Source organism: Molothrus ater, chromosome 16 (genome assembly GCF_012460135.2).
Source record: "Molothrus ater isolate BHLD 08-10-18 breed brown headed cowbird chromosome 16, BPBGC_Mater_1.1, whole genome shotgun sequence".
NCBI lineage: Eukaryota > Metazoa > Chordata > Aves > Passeriformes > Icteridae > Molothrus > Molothrus ater.
Genome location: NC_050493.2, coordinates 10,534,566 through 10,562,321, shown reverse-complemented (window position 1 = coordinate 10,562,321; position 27,756 = coordinate 10,534,566). Strand labels below are relative to the sequence as shown.

The window sequence follows — 27,756 nt, the reverse complement described above, 5'->3', positions numbered from 1 at the left end:
GTAAAGCACTCATGACAGCCAGGGGATCTGCAGCTGCTTGCCTGGGGAACACCAGGGACTCATTCCTGCAGCTCCCTTGAAAGGAAGTGACGGGCAACAGGCAAGCAAACATTGCCCATTTTATCCCTACAGTAAAAAGAGCCTCTCCCAATTAAATTTTCTCATTTCAGCCATTAGCAGTTAAATCCCAGACTATATGCCACTGTAGATGTGCTGGGGCAAAGGTGAGAACGTGAAATGCATTTCCAGTTTATTGCCATTGCAATTTCTCCTCTTGACAGTTTTACAGCCACAAATAGAAACACTGCGTGCAAACTCAAGAGCTATGAGCTCATACAACCCACACCAGAGAACTGCCACTGGAAGGATGCTTTGCCTGCAAAAAGATGGTATTCTTTAACTATAATCTCTTCAGGAAAAATATAGCCAGGCAAATAGAAGGAAGCACACCCAAAGAGCCACTGCAAACATAACACAATAATTAACAACTTCCTCTTTGGGAATTTATTCTCTCTTCAAAAAGCACAATCAATAGGACCTGTCTCCCTGGTACAGAGGGCTCTAGAAATGTAGATCAGTTAAATGCAGCATGGACAGAAATGCTTGCAATGCAATTTCAAGGCTGTATTTGATCAATAAACATCTCAAGAGCTCAGAGGAGCCTCCACAGCTCTGGCAGAGCTGGGCACTCTCACCAAGAGCACATTAGCTAATGCCTTACAGACCCTGCTCTCCTGAGCAATGCTCAGGGCAGCAACTGCCATTTCTCTTCTCATTAAGGAACAAACCCTACAGAAGCCTGAGCTGCTTGGTCCTGCCTAAGGAACAAACCCAAGCTCTGCACGTAGCACAGCACATGTGGACCACCTGATCCCTTAAATGCATGAAATTTAGTGAAAAACACAAGTACACGTTTTGACAGGCTTATAAGATCCAGGTTGCTTTCAGTATTGAAAGGAGGGACAATATTTTGCCATTTTGAAGATTATTAAGTAGCCCTTCAATAACAAGATTTTCCTTTTTAACAGGCCGGGTTGCAAACTGACACATCAAATTAATAAATTTCTGCTGTTGTTCAAATGGTATTTCAGCAGCTTCCTGAGAAACACATCTGTGAATCTCAGAAATAAGACCCTAGTGACGAGAGATGGATATTACTGAGTCTTTACAGAATTTTTTTTAAGATCTTTTCAGAAACAAAGGTTGATTTTGTATCAAAGAGGAAAAACCAATAAAGCTGATAACTTTGCCTTCACCCCTGACGGCAACAAGCAGCAGTGAACCCCTATGGGGATTCACCTGAGGGAGTAGCTATAATGTCAATGTCAGACTAACACAAAAATCTCACTGCCACTTTGATTTGCAGCATTTCCCAGGTGATGATCTCAAACATTTTTGATGCTAATTGAACAAGATAGGTCCAAGCCTATTGGCCATGCAGTGAAGTTGCTTGTTCTAATTAAAAAAACAAAGGCAGATGCTTTCCTTGTACGTTCATTTCTGAAACAGTACCAGCCTCACCTCTCAAAGATGAAAGCAGAAAGGGGCTGGGCTTTTTCAAGGCTTCCCAGACACAGATGTGAGCACATTCACCTCTGCATGTACAGCAATGCTCCAACACAAGTCTTAGCTAACCCTTACACCTGACCAGGAAATAAAGTCAGGAATACTATTTATTTTATACATATTTCTATACATATTTCTCCCTCTCCAGGCTTTTTCTAGCCACATTAGCAGCTGATTTTCCACTTCTTGAAAGAAAGCAAGATTAAAAAAAATCCAAACAAAAAACCTCAGCAGTTTGGTTTTTAATTTGTTTTCAGAAATCTGTGCATCTGAAATTTTATGTTTGTCCTCTTCCTGCTTTCTCCTTCTAGTTCAACTCAGTAACATTATGTATTAAACACAATGATCTCAAAGATCAAGATATTTCCAATACATCTCAAGATGATAATGCTAATTAAAGTTGATCAAAAGACTTTGTTTGAGACATAGGAAAATCAGACTGAACAGTGACAAGATGCTTTATAATTGCATTTTATTTGGATCACAAGGGCCACATGTATGGCATTATTCAGTCATTAGCTGGTATTTTTTGCTCCATCTTGAAATTAGAATCAAGCACTATACAAAAGTAATTAAAAGGGACTAAACCTCATGTCTCCAATTAAGCAAAAGTAGTTTTTAAAGTGAGATTGGAAATACAGGTTATACAAACACTCTTCAGGGATAACACAGTTCATATTTATTTTAACTCAGAGTAGCAATTATCAACCAGATTCTTTGCAAGTCCTTCTCAGTCTATAGACTATGAATAAAATTATCAGAGAGTTCATTTTCAAAAAGCTGTGCAGAAGCAGCAAGTCTTACCATGGACAAGGGAAGTTGCTTGTGGTATCCCCAAGGATGAGAATGAAAAAAAAAGATAAAAGTACAGGAATAGTTTTGGAAAGAGATAAAGATGAAAAGAGACAAATTAGCTGTAATAAGGTGAACAGAACACACACATTTAAGAGGAAAATAGAAATTACAAATTCGTTTGGAAGCAGAAGTAGTTTGAGAAGAAGAGATGAGTCATCCTCAAAAGAGCCATAGAAACACAGACTCCATGGGACCAGATATACTAAATATCATGGAATCCAGTGAATCAGGGAGGGAAGAAAGTTAAAGATGTCTCAACTAGACTTCACTGAGTTTAGTTAAAGATGAAAGTGCAAATTTCACATGGAAGAGAGAAAGAATTTGGTCAGTGAAATCATGAGGGGAGAGAAAGAAGATACAATTCTGTATGCTGAAGAACAGAAAATTTGGCACAAAAAAAATGAAAAATTGTTTTTGAAGAATATGAGTCTGAAAGCAGCTGACATCCTGCTGTTCAATCCTTCTGCAGGTGCCACCAGGCAAAATCCCGAGGAGCACAGCTGGAGGCAGCAGTTACTTGTATTGACCCAGAAGTTTATTTGTACCATCTGCTACAGAAATATCAGTCAAGGAGAGCAAGGCAAACACCTGGGGGTATCCACACAGAGAAATCACTCAGAAGAAGAAAGAAACTTCAGCAGGGGAAAAGGAATCTGTCAAAAATGAATAGGCGATGCTGTCAAAAGGAGCAAGGCTCTTGAGAAGGACCATCAGCTGGCCCAGAGCAGCCAGCCTGAGTTTCAGTGAACATTCTGAGCAGCCCTGCAGTCAGGTTGGCCCCTCTGTTTTCACACTTAAGTGTCTGAGGAGTGGCCTGATTTTCAAGCTAACAGCAGATTTCCAGGGCTTTCAGTAGCACAAATGGTTGGTGAAAAGTACAAGCAGTTTGCATCGCCTAAATAAACTGTCCATCCAACAGAACAAGTCCTACAAATGGCTGAAATCAGGACATCCTTCTTCAGAAATTCCCATCAGGAATGGTAGGATCCAGCTGTCTATAATGCATAATTCAACTGTCACCCAGGAAATGGGACCTGCCCAGGCTGGGTCAGAGGAGGAGCTGCAGTCTGGCAGCCCCTGGGCAAGGCTGGTCTCATGCAATGTCACACATCTGGCCTGGCACGGCACAAACCAGGCTGGGCAGTGCCAGCTGAGAATGCCTGCAGAAACAAGGGCACACTGAGTCCAGACAGCAGCAAGGAGACAGAAGAGAAGGAAACAGCTGGAAGGATAACTTTTTAAAGAAGGAGTCTTCATTCTAAGGAAAGATTTCAGGTTTTCAAGGTGTTTTGCTTAATTAATACATTATACTCCCACATAGGTTTGGCAGAAGAGGAGTAAAAATTAAAAGGATAAATAGTTCCCCAGAAAGGATCAAGACAGGGTATTTTAGTATAGGAAGAAACATGTCCTGTGTTCACCATAAATAAGGAGAGATGTTCCTTGAAACAGCCCCTAGAGTACATAAACCCACCAAAGTAACTTCTCACCTCAATAAAAAAGGTAAAAAGCCTATATTGAGAAATTAATATTATTACTGTATTATTAACAAATATAATCATGTTGCTATCAAGCCTAAATGTTTGGAGCTAGCAGATTCCTGTCACCCAGATGAATAATGATATGAGCAATGAGTCACTCTCATACCTTTGGAGGATTAAGAATGGAAATTTGTCTCTTTGTCCAACCAGGCAGATTGGGCTACTTCAGACAGAAAAGGATGGCACTCAAGACTAAATTCTCAGATCTTAAGAAAGCAGGACAATAATATTTACCAGAATATTTACCAAGATTGTCAGAAGCAGGATTAGGCAGCACTGCAAAGATAACAAGAGACTGTACTGTCTTCAAACTCAAGAAACATTAATTCTGCCCTTTGAAACTACTTCTCACAGGACATTGAAGCTACCACGTAATTTTAAAACAACCACAGAAATCACAGCCAATAATTTTGCTTTTTGATAACTGTACAGTGCAGTTGGGGGCAAAAAAAGCCCCGTGTACTACACAGCAGCCTGCCATCAGTCTGTCCAGTACCACAGAAAATACAGACCAATAGTTCTCTGTTTCTGAAAAGTTTACAGCATTCTTTAAAAACCTATGGGCAAAAAAAACTCACCCAGTTTTCAAGCTGACCAAGGCATCCTCAACTCCTTTCTGGTTAAACTTGGTCATGTAGAGGTGCATGTCAGGGTAGTTGTTCCGGATATTCCTCTCAGTGCTTCCATTTGGGACCGTCCCAAACCGAAAAGGAGGTGAATAATCATGAGGCCTTTGAAACTAGAGATAAATGGAATAAACAAAGTGCTTCAGGCATTCAAAATGTGAAGAAGGGCAATTTCAGCTTCTAAAAGAAGTTGTGTAAATTGCCTCAAATTTCTTTTAGGCAAATGCTGTGGGTCAATTCAGGTCTATTATACCAGAAAATGTCTTCACACTAACTGAACATCATCTACATCCAAGGTAAAACCAGCTCCATTTTGCCACTCAAATGTGACTCTCTCCCATGCTTTGCACTTTGACAGGTCACCAGAAACTGGAGCAGATCCTCGTCTGCCAACATCTCTCTAGGGGACCCAAGCACACTGGCAAACTGCAACCAAAGGAGAAGAGTATTTTGTTGATAGTAATTTCATACTTCCATCTCAGTTGGGACATTGTGATTCCCCATCAGGAAGATGGGAAAAGGATCATCCACAGTACTCAACAGGGAGCCCCAGTCCTGGAGAGTGCCAGGGATTGCAGGAAGCTGTGCCAGGGAGAGGCAGAGTGAGGGAGTTTCCTTCCACCCATGATTGCAGGAGAATAAAAGCTCTTGCAGCTTCCACAGGGGCTCAGTAACTCATAGGTTGATATGAGAAGGGCTTCTGGAGCTCCCACACCTGTAATCCTAGTCCCTGTTCAACCTGCTGTTTAAAACTATGAACCATTTGCTTGAGGACATACAGGGTTTGTTCCACAATTTTACTCTCTCTATCATTATTGCATTAGCACAAGATGAACCAGCCAGGGGGCATCTGCAAAGGAATGGCAATAGCTCAGGGCATATTCAGGTTTCAGTTGGCAATCCTTCAAATAATCCCACATACATTCTTTGCTAACAGATCTGAAAATTTTATATGCACCTTTTCAACATCTTCCTTTCAAACCCAAGTGACAATTTAGGATGAAAATGTCTCTTTAAGAAATAAATTAAAAAGGTCACTCAGATTAGAGGAACTATTGGCTAATGAGGAAATTGAATTGAGCATTGATAAAAGCAGTCACCCATGAATTCCACTCTAAATGCACTCTGTTTTTATTGCTGAAGTTAGAAGAGCAATCTATATATCCTGTGCTGCAAGAGATCCCTAATATTTATACAGCTGCTGATTCCTTTGGGGCTCCACATGAAATATTTCTCTTTTTAACATTTGGTCTCAGGGCATCAAGAATTCCCAAGATCCAGTGCCAATTTGCAAAGAGAATACAAATGGGTTTATACAAAAACTGGGAGTATTTTCAATTCCATCAAACCTTGACTGTGAAATTATTGCTGCAACACCATTTTCTTGTTACAGAACTACAATTAAATACTTCATTTTAATTAAGCATATTTTGACAAAGCATAAAGGAATGAACTCTATTTTTCTCTATTTGTTTAGCTAACAGATGTCTTACTTTCCTCATTTTCCCTTTTCAGAGCTTTACTGTTTAAATTATAACTTTGCTACTACTTTTACACATAGTAATTGACCCATGCACCAAAATTACACTGTACACTACTCATGATTCTTAGTCTATATTTGCTATCTCTCTTTCTGAGTTTATTATGCAGCACTAAAACAAACCCTGCTTTTAAATATATGTCCAGAGATTCTACTGATACAAATGTAGCTTGCTATGAACTTCATTTAAATCTAGAGATAATGTGTCTCTGATGTATTGAGATGGCTTCGTGTGTCTCCTAAATTTATCAGTCAATAGAACTGGAAAAAATAGAACTGCCAATTTCAGGACCTGTAAGACTTGCTGCTCCTTATATTGCTGGGATTTTTTGGAAATTCATCTGTGGTGAGCATTCTGCAAGCTCAGTTCCCAGTATGGCAGGGGAACTGGGGGGGATTTGGGGGAACAGGGGCATTATGGTGGAATATTCTGGTGATTTCAAAATGGAGTTTGTTTTTAAATAGTCTCACTTTTCAAAAACGTTCATATTAATCTAGGATGTTGGCAGGCATTTCCTCTCACAGGAATAGTTGAAAGAATTAACACATCTGTTCAAATTGAACTTTCATGGAAGACAAAAATATTTCTGCAGAATACAAGGATGAATAAAAAGCCCAAGTTCATTCAAAAGTCACAGAGTTAAAAAGCAGATTAATAGTTCCAAACCCCATCTACAGCCTGGAATTTCTTGGCACCAACCAACAAATTTTATCACTCACGAGGAGATTATTTTTGAAACCATCATCTGCTACTATACTGCCTGCTCACAGACTGCTTGTAAAGAAGAAAGAGGTTTAAATCTTTTATCCAACACTGCACTCATATCTGAGATGAATAAAGTTTTCATCAATAATATTAAACTTATATTCTGTGAACTTCCACGTCCTGGAGAAGCACACAGGACTGTCACTGTCTGTGACTGCAGCAAAGATCCATGTGGCAGGCAAGAGACAAGAAAAGAAAAAAAAAATCAAGGCTCTATATGCATTCATTTTCCCTAAAGCCCCGTGACAAGAAACAAAATATGTCATGTTTGCTAGGAAATAATTTTCTTCCTAGAATTTCATGAAATACTGATCTTTTAAATCATGAATCATGGACAGAATTCTTGAGCTGAATGCACAAGGCCCTGGTTTGAGTCATAGTGGAGAGATCTACTGTTACTCTGAAGAGTGACCAATTCATTCTTGTCTCCCCCTGCTCTGCCACCCTACAGAACTGTGGCAGATGGCAACACAACTCCAGCATTTTGCTTTTATTTTATTTTTTCTATATGCCTTAATAAAACTGGCAATTTCATTAGTCAGCTAAGTGATCTGCCAGAATCATTGCATACTGACTTAATTTAAAGATTTACTTGCTTGCCTGAAAAGAATGGTGTTGAGAGCAGCTGTTTGTTATTGTTCTGGAGTTTTTTAAGGGAACTATGGGAAATGCCACTAAAATACTAGAAAACAGTAAATAATCTCCTGCCTGTCAGTGGCATCATTAAGGTTTCCTGTTAAAGCTGAAGAGAAGCTGCTGGACTATGTGTATGTGTGGCAGAACCCCAGCAGAACAGCACTCTGTGAGACAGCTCTGTGCACAGATACCTACCCTCCTTCAGCAAGTTTTTTGTTTCATTGCATGAAATAGGCACAAAAGGTCTCAAAAGTACAAAAGCCATGAATTTCAATCTTTGCTTGATACTTTGGACTCATTTTCTGTACCTTTTGATGAAGACAAAGCTTTTGAACACCTATTACATACACAAGAATGTCGAAAATATAATTTTCCTCTCATTTGCTGAATCATTTGAGTTTATGAACACCCACCCCTCCTAACTCCAGAACAGGCTGTGCCATGGATTTCTGGGTGACACTGATGACGTGGCATTCACAAATTCATTAGCAACGTTTCAAGGGATGAGGAAACTGTAAAGAGGTCTTAGAGCATCAAGGGGTAAATAACACATTATCATCATGTCAGCAAATCTGGTGAACCAGCTGATGGAGTGCAACAAAACTCCTGAATGGGACAACACTGAGTGCTGAGGGTCAGGGGTGGTTGCTCAGAGAGAGGCAGTTTTCCTGATTTTTCCTGATTTTTCCATCACACCCCAGTATCTCTAACTGGAAACACTTTGTGGCACTGACAGTACAGCACTGACAGAAGAGCTTGACTCTCTAGGTATGGCAATGGGAAAAGTGGGAGAGAAGAATAATTTACCAGCCCAGAAGTGGGGTTTGGGTTTTTTAATTTTTGTAAAAAATTTAGTGAACTTTTAGGTATTAATTATTCAAATTTGATTATACCCACATTTCTGGTCCTTTCTGTGACAGCTTTGCTTCCTGCAAGGGTCAGAGTTCTGTACTGAACTGTTAAACATGGCAAAGATGGGAGAAAAATAATTTAACATCAATCAGATAAATTCCCATAAATTACTCAAATTATTTGCTTTTTTAAAATCCAAGAAACCTCAGGATTGTGGAGGAGGCAACAACCCATATATGACAAGAAGAATGTTCTGAAATAGTTCATTGTTCTTCTGGAGTCCTAACCTTTTTAATTTAATCAGAAAAGGCATGGCTTCCCTGCCTTATATCTACATGCTTCAGGCAAAGTTTGAAGAACCAAAAAATAGAAACAAAGGTGGCAGATCAAATAAATGATCAGCAGACCACACAAGAACAGATGGTATTTTCTGATTCAAGTATTTTTCTATTTTTATTTTGCTTTTTGTGGAAACGAAATCCTACTTAGCAGTCAGAACAGAAAAAGTGACAAACGTGAGGAAGTTTTCAGCCAAAAGCCCAGAAGAGGAGCTGACATTTCCAGGCCATGGCAGAGAGCCAGCGAGGAGGGGAAGGTGAGGGTCAGTCACACCTGAGCCCACTGCTGTGCCAGGTGAAGGCAGAGCCTGCCAGAACCCAGGGCCCAGGAAAATGCTCTGCTCGTTCTCACCAACAGCACAAAGACATCAAATCTTCTTCTTTTTATCCCCAAGAAGGAATGCCAATTATCTGCCTCTTCTCAGAATATTATCTTAAAACAGAGGGATATTTAACAATCTTCATGCTCTTTCAAAGGCTGTATGACAACACAAATTAAAACAAAACTATTATCATTTTTGGTTTCTTTTTATCTTTCCTCTAGCCATGCTTGCTTTGATATACCAGGCAATCAATCAAAGGCTGGTCATAAAAAGAAGTCAAAACAATAAGAAACAGACAAGGCTGAGATGTTGCCTTTTTGGTTTGTTTTTAGTAACATTTTCCTTTATTTTCTGTCCTTTGAGAAAAAAACCCTTTGTGAAGTTGTCCCTGGGCTATACTGTTTTTAAATATTTCTTCTTAATGTCAATATTTAGTTTCATTTTCAAACAACTGGGCACAGTCTTAACAAAAGCATGCCCTTCAGGTATCTTGTGCATATCCATCACAATAATTTTGCAAATGGACTTTTTTCTATAATATACTACTAATATCCCACAAAATTTTTCAAGCTTTTTATTTTGGTGAGGCATTAATTTTAACTAAGTACTAATTGATTTCTGTCATAAAATAAAGGTAATTTTCAATTAATGCAGCTACTTTTGAATAGGCTCTGCAGAGATTTTAAAAATAGACTGATATTTTCATGCTTTGGGTCTTAGGTGTGTTAGTAAAGCTTGCACTTGCACTCAGAAGGAAATCATCCGGTTTTAGTTCATTATCTTGCTCAGAGTTTTTATCAGGAAGTACAAATTTGTAGAAGGATTATGGAGAATGCAGACTGACATCTTTTGAGCTGAATACCTACCTTTTTATCACTCAGCCCAGTCACTTGGTCAACAAATTCCTCTTGAATCATAAAGGCAGCTAAGTTGGCAGTGTAGCTGGCCAGGAAGATGACAGCAAAGAAAGCCCAGACTGACACCATGATCTTGCTCGTGGTCCCCTTGGGGTTCTGCACAGGCACAGAGTTGTTGAAGACCAAGCCCCACAGTAACCACACTGCCTTTCCAATGGTGAAGGATGGCCCATGGGGATCTGAAAATTCAAAGAGCACTAAAATTAAACCTTGCCAATGTACCATGAAGGGAAAACCCATTAGTCCCAGAGACATGGCTAGAAAATATTTTGGTATATATATGTTCACTGTACTCCAAATATACTCACAGGATTTACCATAGGTACCCTCCATTACAACGACAAGTTCCACATTTTTAAAGCATAATCCAATATTTTTCTATGTGGCATATGGTTCAAAATTCTTATGATGAAAATGGAAAGGATAGGTTTGGAGGAGAAGCAGGCTGGTGTGTCTCCTGAAGGAAGAAATGTGCCACAGTGTTGCCCTGTCAGTTTTCTGTGCCAGCAAACATGTGAAATGGAAAACTGGAGGTTTAAGTCTTAATGATTCAATTCTAGTACTTTTCTTACCCAAATTATTTTTATCATCTCCAGTCATCCAACATTATGTTTTTTGAACATTATATAAGCATTTTTAAGATCAAAGTGTGTGAATGTGTCACCTACTTTTAAGCACCTTTGTACTCAGAGCATGAATCAGAAAGACAGAACAAAGGAGCTACCTCTATAGACAGGGAATTCAGAGCAAGCCAGGCTCTGGCTGCCTCACATGTTCAGAGTCAGTTCTGTGCCTCCAAATGTGTTGACATTACAGGTAAAACTCTGTCCCAGCTAAGCCATTCTGTAATTTTCGTTATTTCTATTTTGTGTTACTTTTTAGTTCACCCCAAAGGTGGGAGTGGGCAGCACGCTGCCCCCAGGCTCAGCCAGGGGCAGCAGTGAATTAACAATGTCATTATCCACTCCAAAGGCCCCATTTATGGAGCCCTGGGAGAACCAAGGGCAGTTATTCTCACCCAGCTCTAGGTAAGCACAGTGCAATCACACATTGCTCATCATCCAGGCTCCCTGCACCCTCAGTGCAGAGAAACAGACCTCCCCTGACTGTGACTCATTTGGCCTACTTATAATTATCCTTTTTTCAGTTCAATTGCAATTTAGTCAATAAGCTCTGATGCAGAAATCTGTAACTTTATCTCCTTCCCTGCCTGCCCTTTATCCAAGGGGATGCACATTAGAAATACAGATTTAGCTATTCATTTAAACTATAATTTATTTTAATAATAATTCAACTATTCTTAAAACAATGAAACCCTAAGTGAGTATACTCAGTGCATATTCTCATTTCAGTAGAAATGCTCTCTAGTGCAGTGCAAATATTTCACAATGCAGCCAAACTCTACATCTCAGATTATGCTCCTGTTCTGCAGCAGCAATAGGAAAACAGAGTGCAGTAAAATAAACACAGTGGAGCTGACTGAAGGTAGTTTATGCAACTACCTTCTAGACATATTAAGGACTGAACTGATACAGGGATAATGTGCATTTTTTGAGCAACAGTGTTACAGAAATTATATGCCAAGGGAGCAAATTTGTGGCAAATCTTTAGAGGTAAATTGGGATGGTCTAGTGCCATAACATGTCTTTGTAGCTGTATGTGCACTAAATAATCAATTCAGGCACAGAATAGAACAGCCAAGCCCCTGGATCCCCAGTGTCTATATTCACCTTTGACTTCTCTTTTAACACACTGTTTATTTCAGACAGAGGTTACACATTTACCATCTTATTAAAATGATAACATCATCTGAACATTACAATAATCCACTTTTTCAGGGAACAAGCCAGCCATTGTCTAGAATAAATCATTTGCTTTTAATAGTGCCCAGAACTGTGTTCACCAAGCTGGAAGATCTCTTGTTATGAAACAAGGCAGGAATGATTTAGAAATTTTGACAAAGGCTGCACTCTGAAATGTCACTGAAGAAATGGGAAGATGAGGGCATGGTGAGATATGGAATCCTCACTCTTGAGTCAAAGTGCAGCTTTCACTGAGAAAGAGTTAATACAAAGCTTGTCTGTTTTGCAAATGAAGTTTCTATAACTGAGGGTGCTGCACAGAAAGGAGAGATGCCCTTCTACCAGGGGCCTCATTTCAAGGCTAAGAGTTCTGATATTTACAGGGACTATACAGAACTCTGGACAATGTTACTGCTATTTTTCAAACTGCCCAGCACACCACAGGATTTTAGGTAACTTTCTCTGAACTGGTCATCAATTTGTAATAGCCAGGAGTGGAACATATTTCACTGCTGACACTTTATGACTGATGCCATGTACTAACCAAACACTGCCTGAATAAAACTCTGATACCACTCACCCTGCTCCCTGTCTTTATCCCATTGAATTGGAATTATAAACATGAGCATAACCAGCCTTCAAGAAATGATACTTTAAATGAAGAACATAAACAGTTTAATAGCTAATTGCATTGTTTTATTCCTATGTTATGTTTATTTGAAAAGATGGAGACCCAGGGATGGGAAATACGTGATTTTTTAATAAACATGGAGTTGAGTAAAATGCAAATCTTACCTCTCCCTTGTGCTAAGTTCCTGTTGTATCCTACAGGACTAAAGTACTCAAATATAAAGACAGCCATGGCAGACACGATGAGAAGCATCACAAACATCATCACCCAGACAGAAGCACTAAAAGGCTCTGCAGCAAAACAGGAGAAACAGAAACACAGTTCATTAAACCAGTCACAGCACAAGAATTCTAATGTCCTCACCAGGCAAGCCCAGCAGCTTCCTTTACATTAGCTTTTTCCAACAAAAATGCTAGCAAATAACTAAGCCATATATAATGAACTGCTGTTAGTATATATAGACAAAATCCATCAATTCAAAAGCTGAAATGTAAGTTGTAATTAAAAACAAAAGGCTGCACACTTTTCTTTGACACTGAGTGGCCCATAATTGGTTTGACTTGTTCCTTATTCAGTCCACAATCAGGTTGCTGTGTCTATTCATCCTGAATTATAGAAATTTATCAGCAGAATGGTCCAACCACTGTGACTGTGTTTCTGCAAAGCAAAAGCAATTAAGCATATGTTTAATACATTTGGTAATTCACAGAAGTAGACTTCTCTCTCATTTTCTATTCAACAAAGTGTTAGAGGAGGAAAGATAAGTAAGTACTTGCATTCAAACTAAACACTTTTGTTTAAGGATTCTTTTCTCTCTGTGCTTACTTTCATCTAACAGCAATGAAGATGATATTTTTATCAATTGCAACCACATCATTTTGAATGTCTCATTCTCATCTGGGAGAAAATTACTGAAATCAAAAGGATTTATGGAAAATTGGATGTCAGTTTGAAAGACAGAAGAACCATAATTAAGGAAGTAGGTTGGAGCATAAAACTAGAAGCAGTTTCAAATATCAGACAAAGCACCAACTTTTAGAAAGGACTCCATATCAATATCAGATACCAATATCATCTTTCCCAACCACAGATTCTGTCATTTCAGGAGTCCCTGTGGTAGCTGCTTTGGTACAAGGATATCTGTAAGAAAGATTAGCATGGCAAACTAATATCTCTTTATCAGGCCAACTTATTTGGGGCACTTCACATCATAACTTGTGCAAATAAAACAAGTGTGAGCATGCTCTGAAGTGTGGGAAGACAAATCTTAGTATACTATTTCTAATTAGGACAGAATAAAGAAAGAATTGAAATTACAGAAAATTAGTGTGTTGAAAATTTTGCCTGTTTTTGAAATCCCAAGAAGTTCCTCTCTTGTAGCTTTTTCATTCTCTGAATTTAAGATTAGAATCACTGAAACTTCTTCCCTCACTGCAGGAAAGGACAATGAATGAGAGCTGAGATGTTCTAAGCCCAACAGCCCAATCTGAGCCTTGCCCAAATTCAGATTATTCACCCAGAATAGAATGAAATGTAATAATTTGTGCCCAAGCATAGAAAACTCATGAGAGCTTTTGTCTTTGCTATGATTTCTTCAGAAATCTGTGACTTAGACAAGACCAAATAACAAATAGCCCCACTGGTGCTTTTGGATGGTAACTAAGGCAAAGCAGGGACATTTTAAACCACACTGTTTTCCTTTGGCAAAGGAGCAGTATTTTTTCAATTATTTTATTTTTAAGACAGGGTATGAAGTTTGTTCAATACTGTAACTATTTGTTTGGGAGAGAATGGTAAGTTAGGAAAATAACAGAATTTGTAGAAGGCAGAAAGATCTATGTAGATGCAGCCAGAGAAGGGACATAATGTAGCCAAATACAGTCTGAAACATATTTTCTGAATTCAGTTAGTAACTGGATTAAATTGGAATTCATGTAGAACTACTATAAAATTTTGACAGCGTTCTCACAGAAGAAAGTAAGGCTGATAAAAACCCTTATCAAAAGCAACAGTGTAGAAACAGCAATGGCAATTTGTCAAAATCTAAAGAAGGCAAAGGGCAAAACAAGCCAATGTACAAAAGTGAGCTATAAACAAGAATTTAAGCAGAATTCTCTTTAATAATTTAAGGAGTCTGGTAATGAGGTGGTGAATTAATAGAAGCAATAGGAAAACAAAAAGTTATTTGGGATAGCAAGCAGTAAGATTGAGCAAGTACAAAATCAACTGAATAACAAAGTCGATCTTCCTGTCATATCAGAGATCCAATTACACATTCAGCACTGTGCTTTGATTCTCAAAGGACAGGAAGGGAACTTCCCTCAGGCAAGCAGCAGGTTTTAAAGGAATTTTCAGTAAAGCTATAATATGGCAGAAAAAAACTAATATATGACTTGTTAGTGTATATTTCAAATGACTGACAACAGAGAATATCAAGCAAGGAAAAGATGTCTTTGAGTCCTGCCTCCCACCACCAAAATCAAACTTAAGGAATTCATTAAATAAAGAGGGGCATAGATTTTCTATTCTATCAATGCCTCCAGAAAAGAAAACTGACCTCACCTATGAACTCTCCCTCTGAAAAATACAGGAATGGAGATATAAGCTTTTTCTTTATTTATTTGGTTGTTTAAATGAAGTTGAACCAAAAATCCACAGAATCATTAAAAAAAGTATTTGTAGGTCTAGTATATATTATCTCTAGTACAACGTGAAAATGTTTTAACATGGATCAAATTCTCATTTGAAGGAGACACATCAGAACCAGAACACAGCAGATAATGAGGACGAGGCTGTCACAGCCCATCAGTTACTCAGATCTACTGGACACAACAACTGACTGGAAAAATCTAGTCACACAAAATCCTGTACTTGTCCACATTCACAGAAACAATTCACAAACCCAGATATTTCAGGAACTGTAATCAAGTGCTATTCTTTAAAAATAGTACTATATTTGACAGATATTTAAAAAATCTTTAAGAAGTCTTACGTAAGGTGACTATTCTCAGACAGTTATTTAATTGAAACAAAATCAGTCTGTGAATAAATTCAGTTATCTGCCTGATAGTATTTTGCAAGGCAAAACATTTTACTACTACGCACACCTCATCAAAATACACAGTCAATTCCAGCAAACTGGCAGCTTCATCTATGCCTGGAAAAAACAGAGCACACTTCTGAGAGCACAGACTTGATTTATTGGTGCAGTAAAATCAGATTTCTTCCAAAGTAGAGCTATTTTAGAGAGCTTTATGAGAAGGAGTTCTTTTTTTGTTTCTTTTGAATTATATACACATCCAACTAAACCAGTAACATTAAATGCATTTTAGAAATCTAATAACTCTCTTGCTTGTGAAATATGCAAAAGCAGCTTCTCTTTTGATGGTGGCTGTAAACAGGTTTTTAAGGGAGAAGTAAAAAATCAACTGCACTTGCACCTTAGAAAACACCCCAATTTTTATTTCCAATGGTCATTTCGACATGCTGCAACTGCAATTTAAAAGATTAACTTTACAACTCAATGACTCAAAGAAATAAAAGATACTCTCTGAATATTCTTATTATAAGTACAGTTTCTTGCAATTTCACTTAAAGTCTTTCATTCATATCAAATATCAGCAAAATCTACTTAGGTATCACCACATTTGGGAAATTATTTCATTACTCACTGTGTCATATTTACTTGCATCATCTCTGTAAGGTGCTTTTATGGAACAGATATGAGAAATAAGCTCTGTGGTTAAATGACGATTCTTGTGTAAAAAAATTCAATTATTTGCCTGCTTGTATCTGATATTACACCACTAATCTACTCCTCAATGTCTGTGAGCAACTTCAGGGGAGTGGAGAACTTCCACTTAGCAGTTTAGGACTGGTCTCACTGCTGAACCAATGGACTTGAAGATTCTAAACTGTGCCCTAAGATACATGGAATATACTGATTATTTATGTTTCTACTTAATGGTTTTAGTGTCACTAGTCCAGTACAAGATGTCTTTAAAAATAGTAGGCCCAAATACATTATGAAGAACACAACAGCATTCTGGGCATTTTTGAACCACCTCATGGCTCTTTCTCTCTTCAGCTTCAGGTAAATTCAGGCCAAACATTAAAAAAACTATAAATACTAAAGGAGGAGAGGGAAATAATGAAAGGAAAAATGCACAAGCATGCAAGAAAAGAAGCCCAGAATCTTTGTTTGTTTATCCCATCTCCTGTCTGCCCAGCCTTTCATTTCTTTGCTCTATCTCCACTGTTCAGACGCATCAATGGGGAAAACACTCAGCTCTCCAGTGCAGTAGTGTGGTGTTCAGAAGCCAGAGGTAGCTGTTACCAAGCTAGCTTTAAATTATATCTAAAGATAAGGAAGTTGCTTTTCAACTCTACAATGGAATTTTCAATCATTTCGCGAATATTTAAAAGATATTAAACAAATTATGATGGGCTAAACAAGCGTAACTTAGTATGTAAGGAAGCAGGGTTGGGGATGTAATTTTCCTAACTGAAGGTTTTAGAGGATTCTATTTCATACTGAAATCACTGTCTTTGGTTTCCACTTTCAGCATCCAAAACCAACAGCACTGTGTCCATGTGTTTAGTGGTCATGTTAATCAGCACATCAACACAGCACAAACTTCTTAATGTAAAATTCAAAAATCAACAGAACTGTGTTAATGCACTACATATCTTAACACACAGTTAAATCCACCCAACAATGCAGTTAGGTTATCGGGACGGGCTGGAGACCATACCTAGGAAAGCAGATGGTGACACCGTGCCGTTGCTCCGTGACACCATGACACTGATCCCCGTCTCCACGAACGGCACCGAAAAGTCAACGACTTCCGAGCGCTCCTCGTTGATGGTGAGTGAGCCCACAGCCATCACTGCCCGGTGGTACACCACCTGATCACAGGGACAGCACACACCAGGGTCAGCACAGAACTCCTCCCTCCTCCAAAGAGCTCAACCAGACATCACTGAGTCCTTAGGAACTCTTTTACCCAAAAGAGAACTTACTTCACCGATCATTCCGTTCCACACGTTATTGACCTTTTTGCCGTGCTTCCCATTCGTCACCAAGTACAGGTCATATGTGAACTTGACAGTTTTAGACAACTTCTTCAAGATATCGATGCAGAATCCTTTGCAGCACTTCTTTACGTTCGTTCCCTCATTAGTTTTGTTGCTGTCAACAGAGAAGACACACATAAATATTCCTGCTGGGAAAAACAGAGGCAGCACAACAGCAAGATACAGCACACTGTGAAACAACATTTTGCCACTCTTGTGAATGACCATGTTTTTCTGAATCAAGGCAAAAATAACCCACAGGACGCTTTTCTAGCTATATGGTGTTTGCAGCTCCTGCTAATCATGACAGAGTTGCTTGGTGAGACAGAAACAACATTACCTCACATGACATCCTTCTACTCCAGGATCCAGCCTCATGCTCTGCACTGCTCCATCAAGACATACAGCCTGCTCTTACTAATCTCTCTCTTAGGATTAGATTAAACTTTTATTACTTTTACTCTCAAGACATCAGACTACATGTCATTTAGTAATTAAAGAACATGTAAGCTATAAAAAGGCACAGCAGTTCACTGTTGTGAACTGTGCTGGAAATGGATGCATCTTCTCAAAGTGCACCTTTCCCTGCAGTAGGAGAAGGTGAACTTCAGGCCACCTTTAAATGCAAGGATGCAAGTTTTCTCTTCATCTTTTTTTTCTGAAATGTTCATTTTGGGACCTCTAGAACCTTTTATTAAATGCATTTTCAGAAGGCAAGGCAGTATCTTACAGCCTTTGGAAAAATTCAAAATTAAACTAGATTAGAACTTAACTAAAAAAATATTTTTAATAAAAAATATTTTTATAATATATAAATTAATAATAATAAATTAAATAATATAGAATATATATAAATTTATATATAATATAATTTTTTAATAAAAATTAATTTTTTTCCTGGACTTCAGGAAGTATGTGTACAACTATTTAGCAGCCTCTGGAAATCTTCAGAAACATGCATCATATTCCCTCACACCTGATCAGTAAAAATCCTGTTATATTCAGTTCATAAACACACAGATCAAGGCATAGAGCAGGTGAAACACCACTGACAAACGTACACTGATTTCTAATGACTGCTCTGAAGTTACTGAGCACTGACAGAAGGGGACTTTTCTGTTGATGGTATTTTATGCTGGAGTAGTTTATTCTATACCAAATTTCAGCATAAACTTACATTTTCATTAGGAGACATTTTCAAATTGTTACAGACTAATGAAAGCAGGCGAATCTCAACATAGCTGGAAACAACTCAAAGAGGACTCATTAAAACAGTCCCATCTTGGAACACAATCTTTTTCCATATGACTGAAATGGGCTGATTCTCATTGACTTTGAATTTACTATAATTTACTACCTTGTTAATAACTCAATGTGACTTACACATGTATAATCAGAAACTCTCAACTTTTTAAAAGGAGGATGTGCAAAGAGCGTGTGGGGAAGGGAAGAAGGAAGGGAAGACGGAAGGGGAAGAGGGAAGAGGGAAGAGGACTATATATTTTGCAGACAGGAAAAGAAAAAGGAACGTTGTGTATTTACTCACTTAAGTTTGACAAATTTCCGGCATGGCACGGTGTTTTTTTGGCAGCTCTCCATGAGAGGATCCACATCCTCCACGATAACAAAGGGAGCCTCCTCCAGGGTGACAATGCTCAGGTGGTTGTCATCGGGGTCGCTGTCTGCGAAGGAGCTGTACCTCGGCCACACCGAGTACTTGAGGCTCAGGGAGTTGTTCTCCCACTTCCCCACCTGAAAGGCCAAGAGCCACAGGCTGCTGAGAGCTGCTTGATGGTGCTGGACAAAGGGGAGCCAATATTAAATGGGCTGGGACACAGGTACAGGCAATTACATGGCCAGGACAGTTGGACTGGGGTTTTGTTAAAGTTACTTTAAAATTTTATAGCAATTGCATTAAATGAGAAAATGCACAGTGGTAAAGACAAATAAGGTAACATTATTCTAATAGGTAACTGTTTTATACAGACTGGATGTCATCAATTAACACCATCTATCACCTGGTGTTACGTGCACTGCAATTTGACATTCAGCATTTCTATTTGAGAACAGCAATCAGATACTCTATTTGTAACCAGAACCCATTTGAAGTAATAAAAAATTACTTTAAAAAAATCAAACAAACCCCAAAGAACCCCCAAAGAAGAACTCTAATATACACTCACACCTACACATCTGACCAATAACCAAATATCACAATGTCATTTCTGTATCCTCCCAAAGAGAAGACTCTTGTGTTCTTTTACATTGAAAAGCCATTGTAAAAGCCTTTACCCAGGCTTCCACTGGAGCGAGACCAAACCACATTTTTAGTAAGAATTTCCATTAGAGTAATTTCTCATAACTATTTTATTCTGCCAACAGTTGAGTACTTTTAAGAAAGCAAACCCCACTGCACATGAAATTTTCTAGCTTATTTACTATTATAAAATATCCCTTCTAAATTAACCCACATTTCTTTCCATTTCCAGATCACCAGAAGGAGGTTTATGATTTAAATATTTTTGAGTCTAGTGTTTTCCTCCTCAGATTGTTTAACTACTTTCTATCCAGAAATCTAATTATGATGACAGATAATATAAATGAGCTAGCAATCCACATAATTTATAACCTAATGCATTTTAATAATTCTTGAGCTGCTTAAGCTAAACAAATGACAACATAATCATAAGACTGTTCAAATATTTCTTTTGCAAGGAAAATGGTGGGAATTAACAGTACAATAAGAGACTCAGACCCTTAAAAAATTAAAATTGTTACCTATGTTCTATCTTCTAAAAACTTAAAAAGTTAATCACAAAAATTCCCAGAGAACATGATTTATATCCATTCCTATTTGGGGAAGCCTATAAGCACATGACCTTTGCAGTTTTCTTTCCATCCTGTTTATAAGTCAAGATGTTTTACTGAACTTTAATGTAGGAGGCAGAAATGTCAAATCTTTACTCACTTAAATTAGGAAATTCAAAGTATCTCAAGGGAAGTAGGAATTCTCACTTAAATCAATGGGAATTATATATATGATTACTATATATTTATATATTTCTAGTGTGAAATTTATCCAAAACACAGTGGACAAAGCCTTCAGGAGAAAAGCTAGTTCAGCCCAGAGGAGCAATCTATTGTTTCTATAAAGAAACCCGTTAAATTGTCGAGGTGTGGTGAGCAGTGGCAGTGCCAGCAGCGTGTGCTGCCTTACGTGAGCTTACACGGTGTCGTCACAGCCCTGGGTACAGCATGGAGGTGACCATCTGGAATGGGGAGCATTCCAGCCAGCCCAGGCCCTCAGACAAACAGCCAACGTGCCAAGGGATGCCAGGCATTTCAGAAGCAGAAAACGTGCCCGACCGTCTGCCTATTCCACACATCACCAAGGAAATGTGTTGGCATTTGTGTGGTCAGGAGTGCAGCAGATCCCAAACCACCAGGGCAGGATGCTGGGAGGAGACAGATCCTGATCCCAGGGCATGTCCCTCTGCAGCCACCCCTCGCTATCTTTGGAAGATTGCAGACAAGGAGAGTGAGAATGAACAATTTGGTGTGATAATGAACAATTTGGTGTGATAATGAACAATTTGGTGTGTTCCTGGGTGGCAGCCAAAGGCAGACAGAGACCTGCACAGTTACACACTGCTGTACCTCAGAGCCCCCTTCTGCTGCATCCCAAAGAAGCCTCTGAAAAATGTAAGGATGATTAACACAGTCCTGCTCACACACCTCACAGAGGCCATCAAACCAGAGAAAAAGAGCAAGGCCAGATCCTGTGCAGTGTTGGCACAGAAAGCGAGTCTGTCACACCAGCATATCTCACCAAAAACAAACCAATACCTCAGTCCTGTCACCCTCCTCCCAGCAGACAGGAGCTGTACACAGCACACACCCATCATCCCTTTGTTAGAAAAAATGTTACATGACAACAATGATGCTAAATGCACTCCCAGGACTACCCAGCCAAACCTTTCAAAAGAGAAAGATTTTCAGGGGAGTTCCTTTTACATTTAACACACATACATTGCACAACATACTTTTTGAGCTGTCTCAGTTAAGAAAATAGTATTGAGCAAATAAAAAATCTAGCCCATGTGGCTTTATTGAAAAACTATTTACTACTATTTTTTCATTACACTTTTCCACTTAAAAGGAAGAGCTACTATGGCAATCTTTAAATCAATCACTAAAAAGCTAAAATAGACTTTGTCAGGTTAGCAATAACAGCTGCAGAGCAAAGCACAAGAGCAAAACCCTTCCTCCAGACACAGCATCTGCTGTGCACCACCTGCTGCAAACCTTCGTGTCACTTTTATGCTTCTGAAGGTCCATATTTCACAATGGCACTCTAAATTTAAATGACTAAATATGATGTAAGCAGTTCCATGTCTTATTAATAAGAAGTGTTTTAGAGTCCTGAATGGTTTGAAGACGTCCATTCAAAGACTTTGAAGTTTCCAAAAATTGCTGCAAAATCTCACATGGGGAATGCAAATGTCCTGCTCTTCCCTCATGGCTGCTGCTGACACCATCAGGAAGGCACCAGTCCTGCGACCAGCAGGGCTCCAAGGAAAACACAGGATCCAGGGAGATTATAAACAAACAGGAGGAGAAAGAAAAGCTGCCACCTCCTGCAGCCTCATTTTTCAATACAGAATTATTAATCAGCACTCACCACATCCTCAGTGGCTGGTACTGTTTTGGTTCTGGGCAATGTCCCAGATAACTCTGTGCAGTGCCAGAGTTCAGGCTCATACCAGAGAAGCCATTTTAGGAGTTGATTATGTCATTAGAAAGGAAGAGAGCTAAACAAATTGACGGCTCCTTCTTCCATCTCCCAGTGGGGGAAGATTTTTTGTCACCTCTGCACTCACTGAAGACGTTACAGCTCCCCAGAAATGCCCAGAGAGAAATACCTTTATCTTCAGAGAGGGAAAGCTGCCCTCAGAGTCTTCCTGTTCTCTAATATATAGGTGGAAAGAACAGGGGCAAAGCACACCACCTTTGCTTTCCATGGGAGTTATAATTCCTTTACAGCAGCAAAGAGGTGGGATCCTCCTTGGGAATACATGATTTAAGAAATGCTGCATAATGGTGCAATTCAAACAATTCAGCAGAGTAAAGGTCAAAGGAAAGGCCTTTAGGCTAGGCAAAAGCTCACTGATACAGAAACAACATGCAATTTTCAGCTGACAGTAAGTGTCAGGATAGGCATATTTACAGGAAGGCTAAATACAAAAAAGGACAAGGATGGAATACAGGGAATGACGACCCACCAGATGTTAAAGAACACACTGCTGCTTCTGCTAGGGGCAAAAAGAATATATCACATTACAGCACAGAGCTACTGACAAAAGATACCCTAGCAAACAGATTATTAGCTCAGGCAATTTCATCTGTTCTAATTAAAATATCTGTATTTCTCACCAGTGTTAGGGAACATCTATCATGAGACATGAGGATCCCTCAGCTGTCGTGACCCTTGCTCAAATCAATCAAGATTTCACAAGAAATTACCATGGAGCACCTCACTGACTTTTTTACCCCCACAGTACTCTGACAAAAAGCTCTGTCAGAAATCTGCCTGAGACTGGGCTGGGTTTCTCAGCTCCTGCCCAGTGAAGTCAGCTCCAGGAGCCGTCTGTTCTGGGCTACATGGCAGTGGATGTTGGTAGCCAGATGGAGCTCTCCGTGAAGACCTTGGTTCATTTATTCCAGGCAGGAACCATGCACCCTCTGCTCACTCCTTCCTACTTAGATACAAATGTGTACAACCCCACACAGAGCTTGTAAACCTGGCATGTGCTACTTAATCAGGGAAAAATCCAGTTCTGCATTAAATCCTGCATTAGTGGAAAGTTAAAGATGACAGGCTCTGCTTAGAATAAACCTGGATGTAAAGGAACAGTTCTTGCAGGGGTGTTTCATTAGCAATTGTGCCATGTAGTACACAAATTCACCCAGAATACAGACCACCATGATAATTTTATCTGCATCTACCTGGAGCACCAGTAAAAATTGCTTTTACCCTGGAACTCATCTTTACACATGGAACACACTCATCTTTAAATGCAGTCTTCCCCACCTCACTTAAGAGATGTGATACACACTGCTAATTAAACTGCCTACTTTTGCCATATTCTAGCATATGATTTTAATATTGGATTGATTGGATTTCCACATTAAAAAATATACTAAAAAAAAGGAAAAAGCCAGACTAGCAGACTGTGAAGTTCAGTGAAGTTGATGGGCCAGGTGAGGCACGCAGGTCCCACCTCTCTGAGGCAACATGAACAGGGGAGCTGCAGCTGGGGCTGCTGAAGCTCTGAGGGTTGTTGAGCCCTAGCACAGTGATCCTGCAGTGCTTTAGTGATATTTGGGCAACACTGCTAACTCTGGTAAATTTTATCAAGTTTCAGTTTAACGAGCACATTAAGCTTGTCTTCTTAAAAATCTCTTGCCTGAGAACAGCATCCCCTTTGCCTGTCAAGAATATGAATGTTGGTGTCAGAAGTTTGAGTAGCTGCCTTAGGATCTGTCAAAATATCTTGCTGGATGCCTGTGAAACATGCCCAAAAAGCGATTTTCAGTCTTCAAACTATTATCGTTCAAACAGCTTTCTTCAGCATCTGATATGGGACAAACCCCTCCGTCAACCCCTCTTACACGTGAAGTTACCACCTCAAAGTTTCAATACTGAGTAAAGAAAAAATAACTTATTTTCTGAGGGGTGAGATAAATGTTCTCCAGCTATGGTTGAACAGCTTCTCTATAACCTTAAGCTTTAAGTGAAGTATATAAATTCTGAAACCAAAGAAAAATTGTATTTGAATAAAAGTAGTTTAAAAACAAAGAAAAATTGGTTTTAAAAATAAATCTTGAATTTGTAGGAGGATACCAGGTAAAAAATTCTTCACATAAGACACAATTATTCTTTCTACATAAATAATAAATTAGCTACTTGCAGTATGCACATTAGTTACATTATGAGGATTTACAGGCTGTTGCACTGTCATTTTTTCACATGAGTAAATTATTTAATTAGGTACTAAGACTTGATTTTTCCATATAGTATTGAGGATATTTAATAAGACTTCAATAAAACCATTCTGTGATATTCCCTGCTACACTGTAAGAGAAAGGATAAGCAAGTGCCTGTCTGGAAACTCAGAGCAGCAAATGTTAGATCTCAGATGAGTAACTTTGACAGTTTTGAAATTGAGCAAAACAGCTCAAGGAGAAAGGAACAAGAGGAAAAAAATTGCCAAAGAGATATGGGGGTAAAACCTGCAACTTGGGGAGAACATTGAGACAGCACTAGAGAGCTGTTCAAATAAACCATGTGGAAGAGAAGGGCCTCCTCAATCTCTCAGTCAGTGGAGCTGAAGTGCACAGGGACACTCTGCTGCAAAGATGTGGGGTGTGCCCAGACAGCCCAGAGCTACATCCAGCGTGCCAGGATAATTGATTAGTCACTTTATTTGTCCTCATCCACAGAGGCAGGATCAGCCTGTGGTCAGGAGAATCATTCTGGTGGTGACAGAGCATTCTTGGCCACCTCTCACGTCTCCCCTCTGACAGAATTCCTAATTGAAGCTGGCCCCTTTCCACAGCCCTTCTGGAGCAGCCACCAGAGCTGCCCTGCCCTCACTCTTCTCCTCACTGGCCACCAGCAGGGCTCCAAACCAGGGCCGCACACCACCACTCATATCTGCTTTTGCTCCTCCTCCTAAAAACCCCTCAAACCTGACAAAGAGCAGGAAGGGATTCACCAGCTGGGAAACTGCACAGACAGGGCAAGGATCAGCCTCCAGGGAGCCCAGCCCTGCAGGGGAGTGGCCACTGCTGCCCTACAACCATGGCAGGCACAGCACAACCCAGCCCAAGGCTCATCCTCTGACAGGGGCTCACTGGGAGGTTAAAACAGGCTCGAGTTCCAGTTCAACTGGAAGGTTAAAACAGGCTCAAGTTATTTCTTGGAATAATGTTGATTCACATATCCAGTATTTCTGTGCTGCTGTTAAATTATTTTCCAAAAAAATCAAACCCGTCTCTCCTTGTCCTTTGAATGGTCTCTTTAGAGAAGTTTCAAGGTACAAAATGTATGAAATTATTTTAACATAAGCATTGTTGGCTGCCTCTTTGAGCATTTTCTTCCTTTGGCACCTCATGCTAATAATATTCCCCAAGCAGTGTAATATTTTTCCAGAACATTATATATGATATGCAGACTGTTGAAGAATTTTAAAATAGGGTAAGAAATTTTCATAACAGTTAGTGAGCAAATGATTCCTCCAAAGATTCAGATTGACACATTTGGAGAGGATTAAATTTATCCAGAGAATTAAATTTGCATCAAATGAACATAAAGAAATACACAGCATAATCTAGGACTACTCTCTGTGTTTCTGCACGACTAGCATATTTATTGAAATGTCCTTCAGTAATTCTGATTTTGTCATTATTATTCATCATTATGAAAAGTCTTGTAGTCTTATAAACAGGAGTTTTAAGTTGATTCAATGGGTTTTTAAAACTATAACAAAAAGAATTCATAAATTTCAGCAACAATTTAGATAATGCAGAATCACGTTTCAGGAATTTAAAATAAAACTGGTGGATGATTTAGATGTATGTTTTCCTACAGTCTTATATTAAAAACAGTTTCTTAAAACAAGTTTTTAAATATAGGGACACAGCCTGCAAAGCTCAGAGCCAAAACAATCACAGGCTGAGACTGGAGTTTAAAAGAAATGATGCTTTTGATAAACTTTTTCATTTACCACTTGCATATATGATTAACATTGATGCTATGACATTTTTCCTTCTTGTCTATATAGAACTCTATATGGAGATCACTTGTCTACCTGGACTAGTCAAGATTCTGAATTTTTTAGGCAAACATTGATAGGATTATTTTCCAATTCAACATGAACTTCACAGTTGGGATTTTTTTAAGTGTGTTTTTACTTAAAAGTAAAAAGCACACTTTTTCTTTTACTATAAAATCTGTCAAAAAAAACCCCACAAAACCAAGCAAATAAAAGGAATGGAACTGTCAAGATATAAAAATCCATCCAAATTGAAGTAGCTGAGGACCAAGCGTTCGGACATTTTTCAGTTATCCATTTTACATTACTAAATTTTAAGAAGAACTAGAAATGCAAGGTGTGTTTCATAGAAATCTGAACTCCACGTGGCTCTTCTTCACTGATCTGTCAAAACTCATCAGATATACTCAGGATGGTGTAAAATTTTCCCTTCTGAGTGCTGTGACACTCCTGCTGGAGCAGGACCCCTGAGATGTGACGCGAATCCCCCCCAGTCCCGGGACTGCGCTCACCTTCTCCCACTCCCGCTCGTTGTTCAGCACGATCACCACCAGCCTGGGGTGGGCCTGGTACCCATCTGCTGTGAAGGACAAATCTCTGCCTTCCCATGTCACATTCATCATGAACCTGCAAGGCAAGGAAGAAAAGTTCATTGAAAAATTAACGGGCTGTCTGTCCAGCAGTTAAGGAGCAGCAAGGGCAGGCACCAGCAGCGCTGCTGAGATCCATGCACCGAGCCCTGCCAGTGCTGTGGGAAGCCTGTGCTTGCAGTGTGAGGACTCAGGACATTTCAAGGCAGTTCACAGCTCACAACAAAGCAAAATATTGTTGATGTGTGAATTATAATGCAGACATCATTTTTAACAGTGTTCACGTTACATATGATTAATCTGTCCCCTCCCTGAATAATCTTTCTGGCACTTTGCACAATCTCACCAACTTTTCAGGAGCATTTTAAACAAACTCACATGACCTCTGTGGGTAACATTGCACTATTGTGTCACTGAGTAATACTCAGAGCAAAGTGCATCCAATCTGTCTTCCCCCGTTCAGACCTCCAGGACTCCTGTCAGCTCCTCCCAAAACTGGAGCTACACACAGTGGTGTTGTGCCTGAGGATAAATTCCACTAATGCCAAAACCACCCATGAAAGCTTTGAAGGTGTTGGTAAATATTCAGTTCAGTAATTTCAAAAGAAAAAGGATTTATGTTTTTATTCTGTTTTTTATTTAGCTTCATTTTCAATGGTTTTCAAAAGACATATGAATTAATTAGCATTTTGAATAGGGAAAAGATAGAAGGACACAAAATAAAATATAAAAGAATGAAAAAAATTTGAATTTTGTTGAAAAAATCAAAACTCCACATTGTTAGTGTGAAGATGACAGGGCTATCCCCACAGTAAGAGGTAAAACTGCAATTCAAAAACTTGGGAAGAAAATATGTCCCC

General features: G+C 39.1%; 1 protein-coding gene across 3 annotated transcripts in view; it reads right to left on the bottom strand.

The window, feature by feature from the left end:
* Positions 1–27,756, bottom strand: part of GRIN2A (glutamate ionotropic receptor NMDA type subunit 2A) — a 156,999-nt gene that overhangs the window by 34,315 nt on the left and 94,928 nt on the right. For all 3 annotated transcript variants that reach the window (XM_036392354.2, XM_036392355.2, XM_036392353.2), the window contains exons 5-11: positions 26,819–26,933; positions 19,016–19,221; positions 17,416–17,584; positions 17,148–17,301; positions 12,558–12,683; positions 9,910–10,139; positions 4,541–4,701 (exon numbers count right to left, since the gene is read on the bottom strand). In XM_036392354.2, coding sequence (XP_036248247.1) covers positions 4,541–4,701; positions 9,910–10,139; positions 12,558–12,683; positions 17,148–17,301; positions 17,416–17,584; positions 19,016–19,221; positions 26,819–26,933 — 1,161 coding nt within the window. The remainder of the gene's footprint in view (positions 1–4,540; positions 4,702–9,909; positions 10,140–12,557; positions 12,684–17,147; positions 17,302–17,415; positions 17,585–19,015; positions 19,222–26,818; positions 26,934–27,756) is intronic.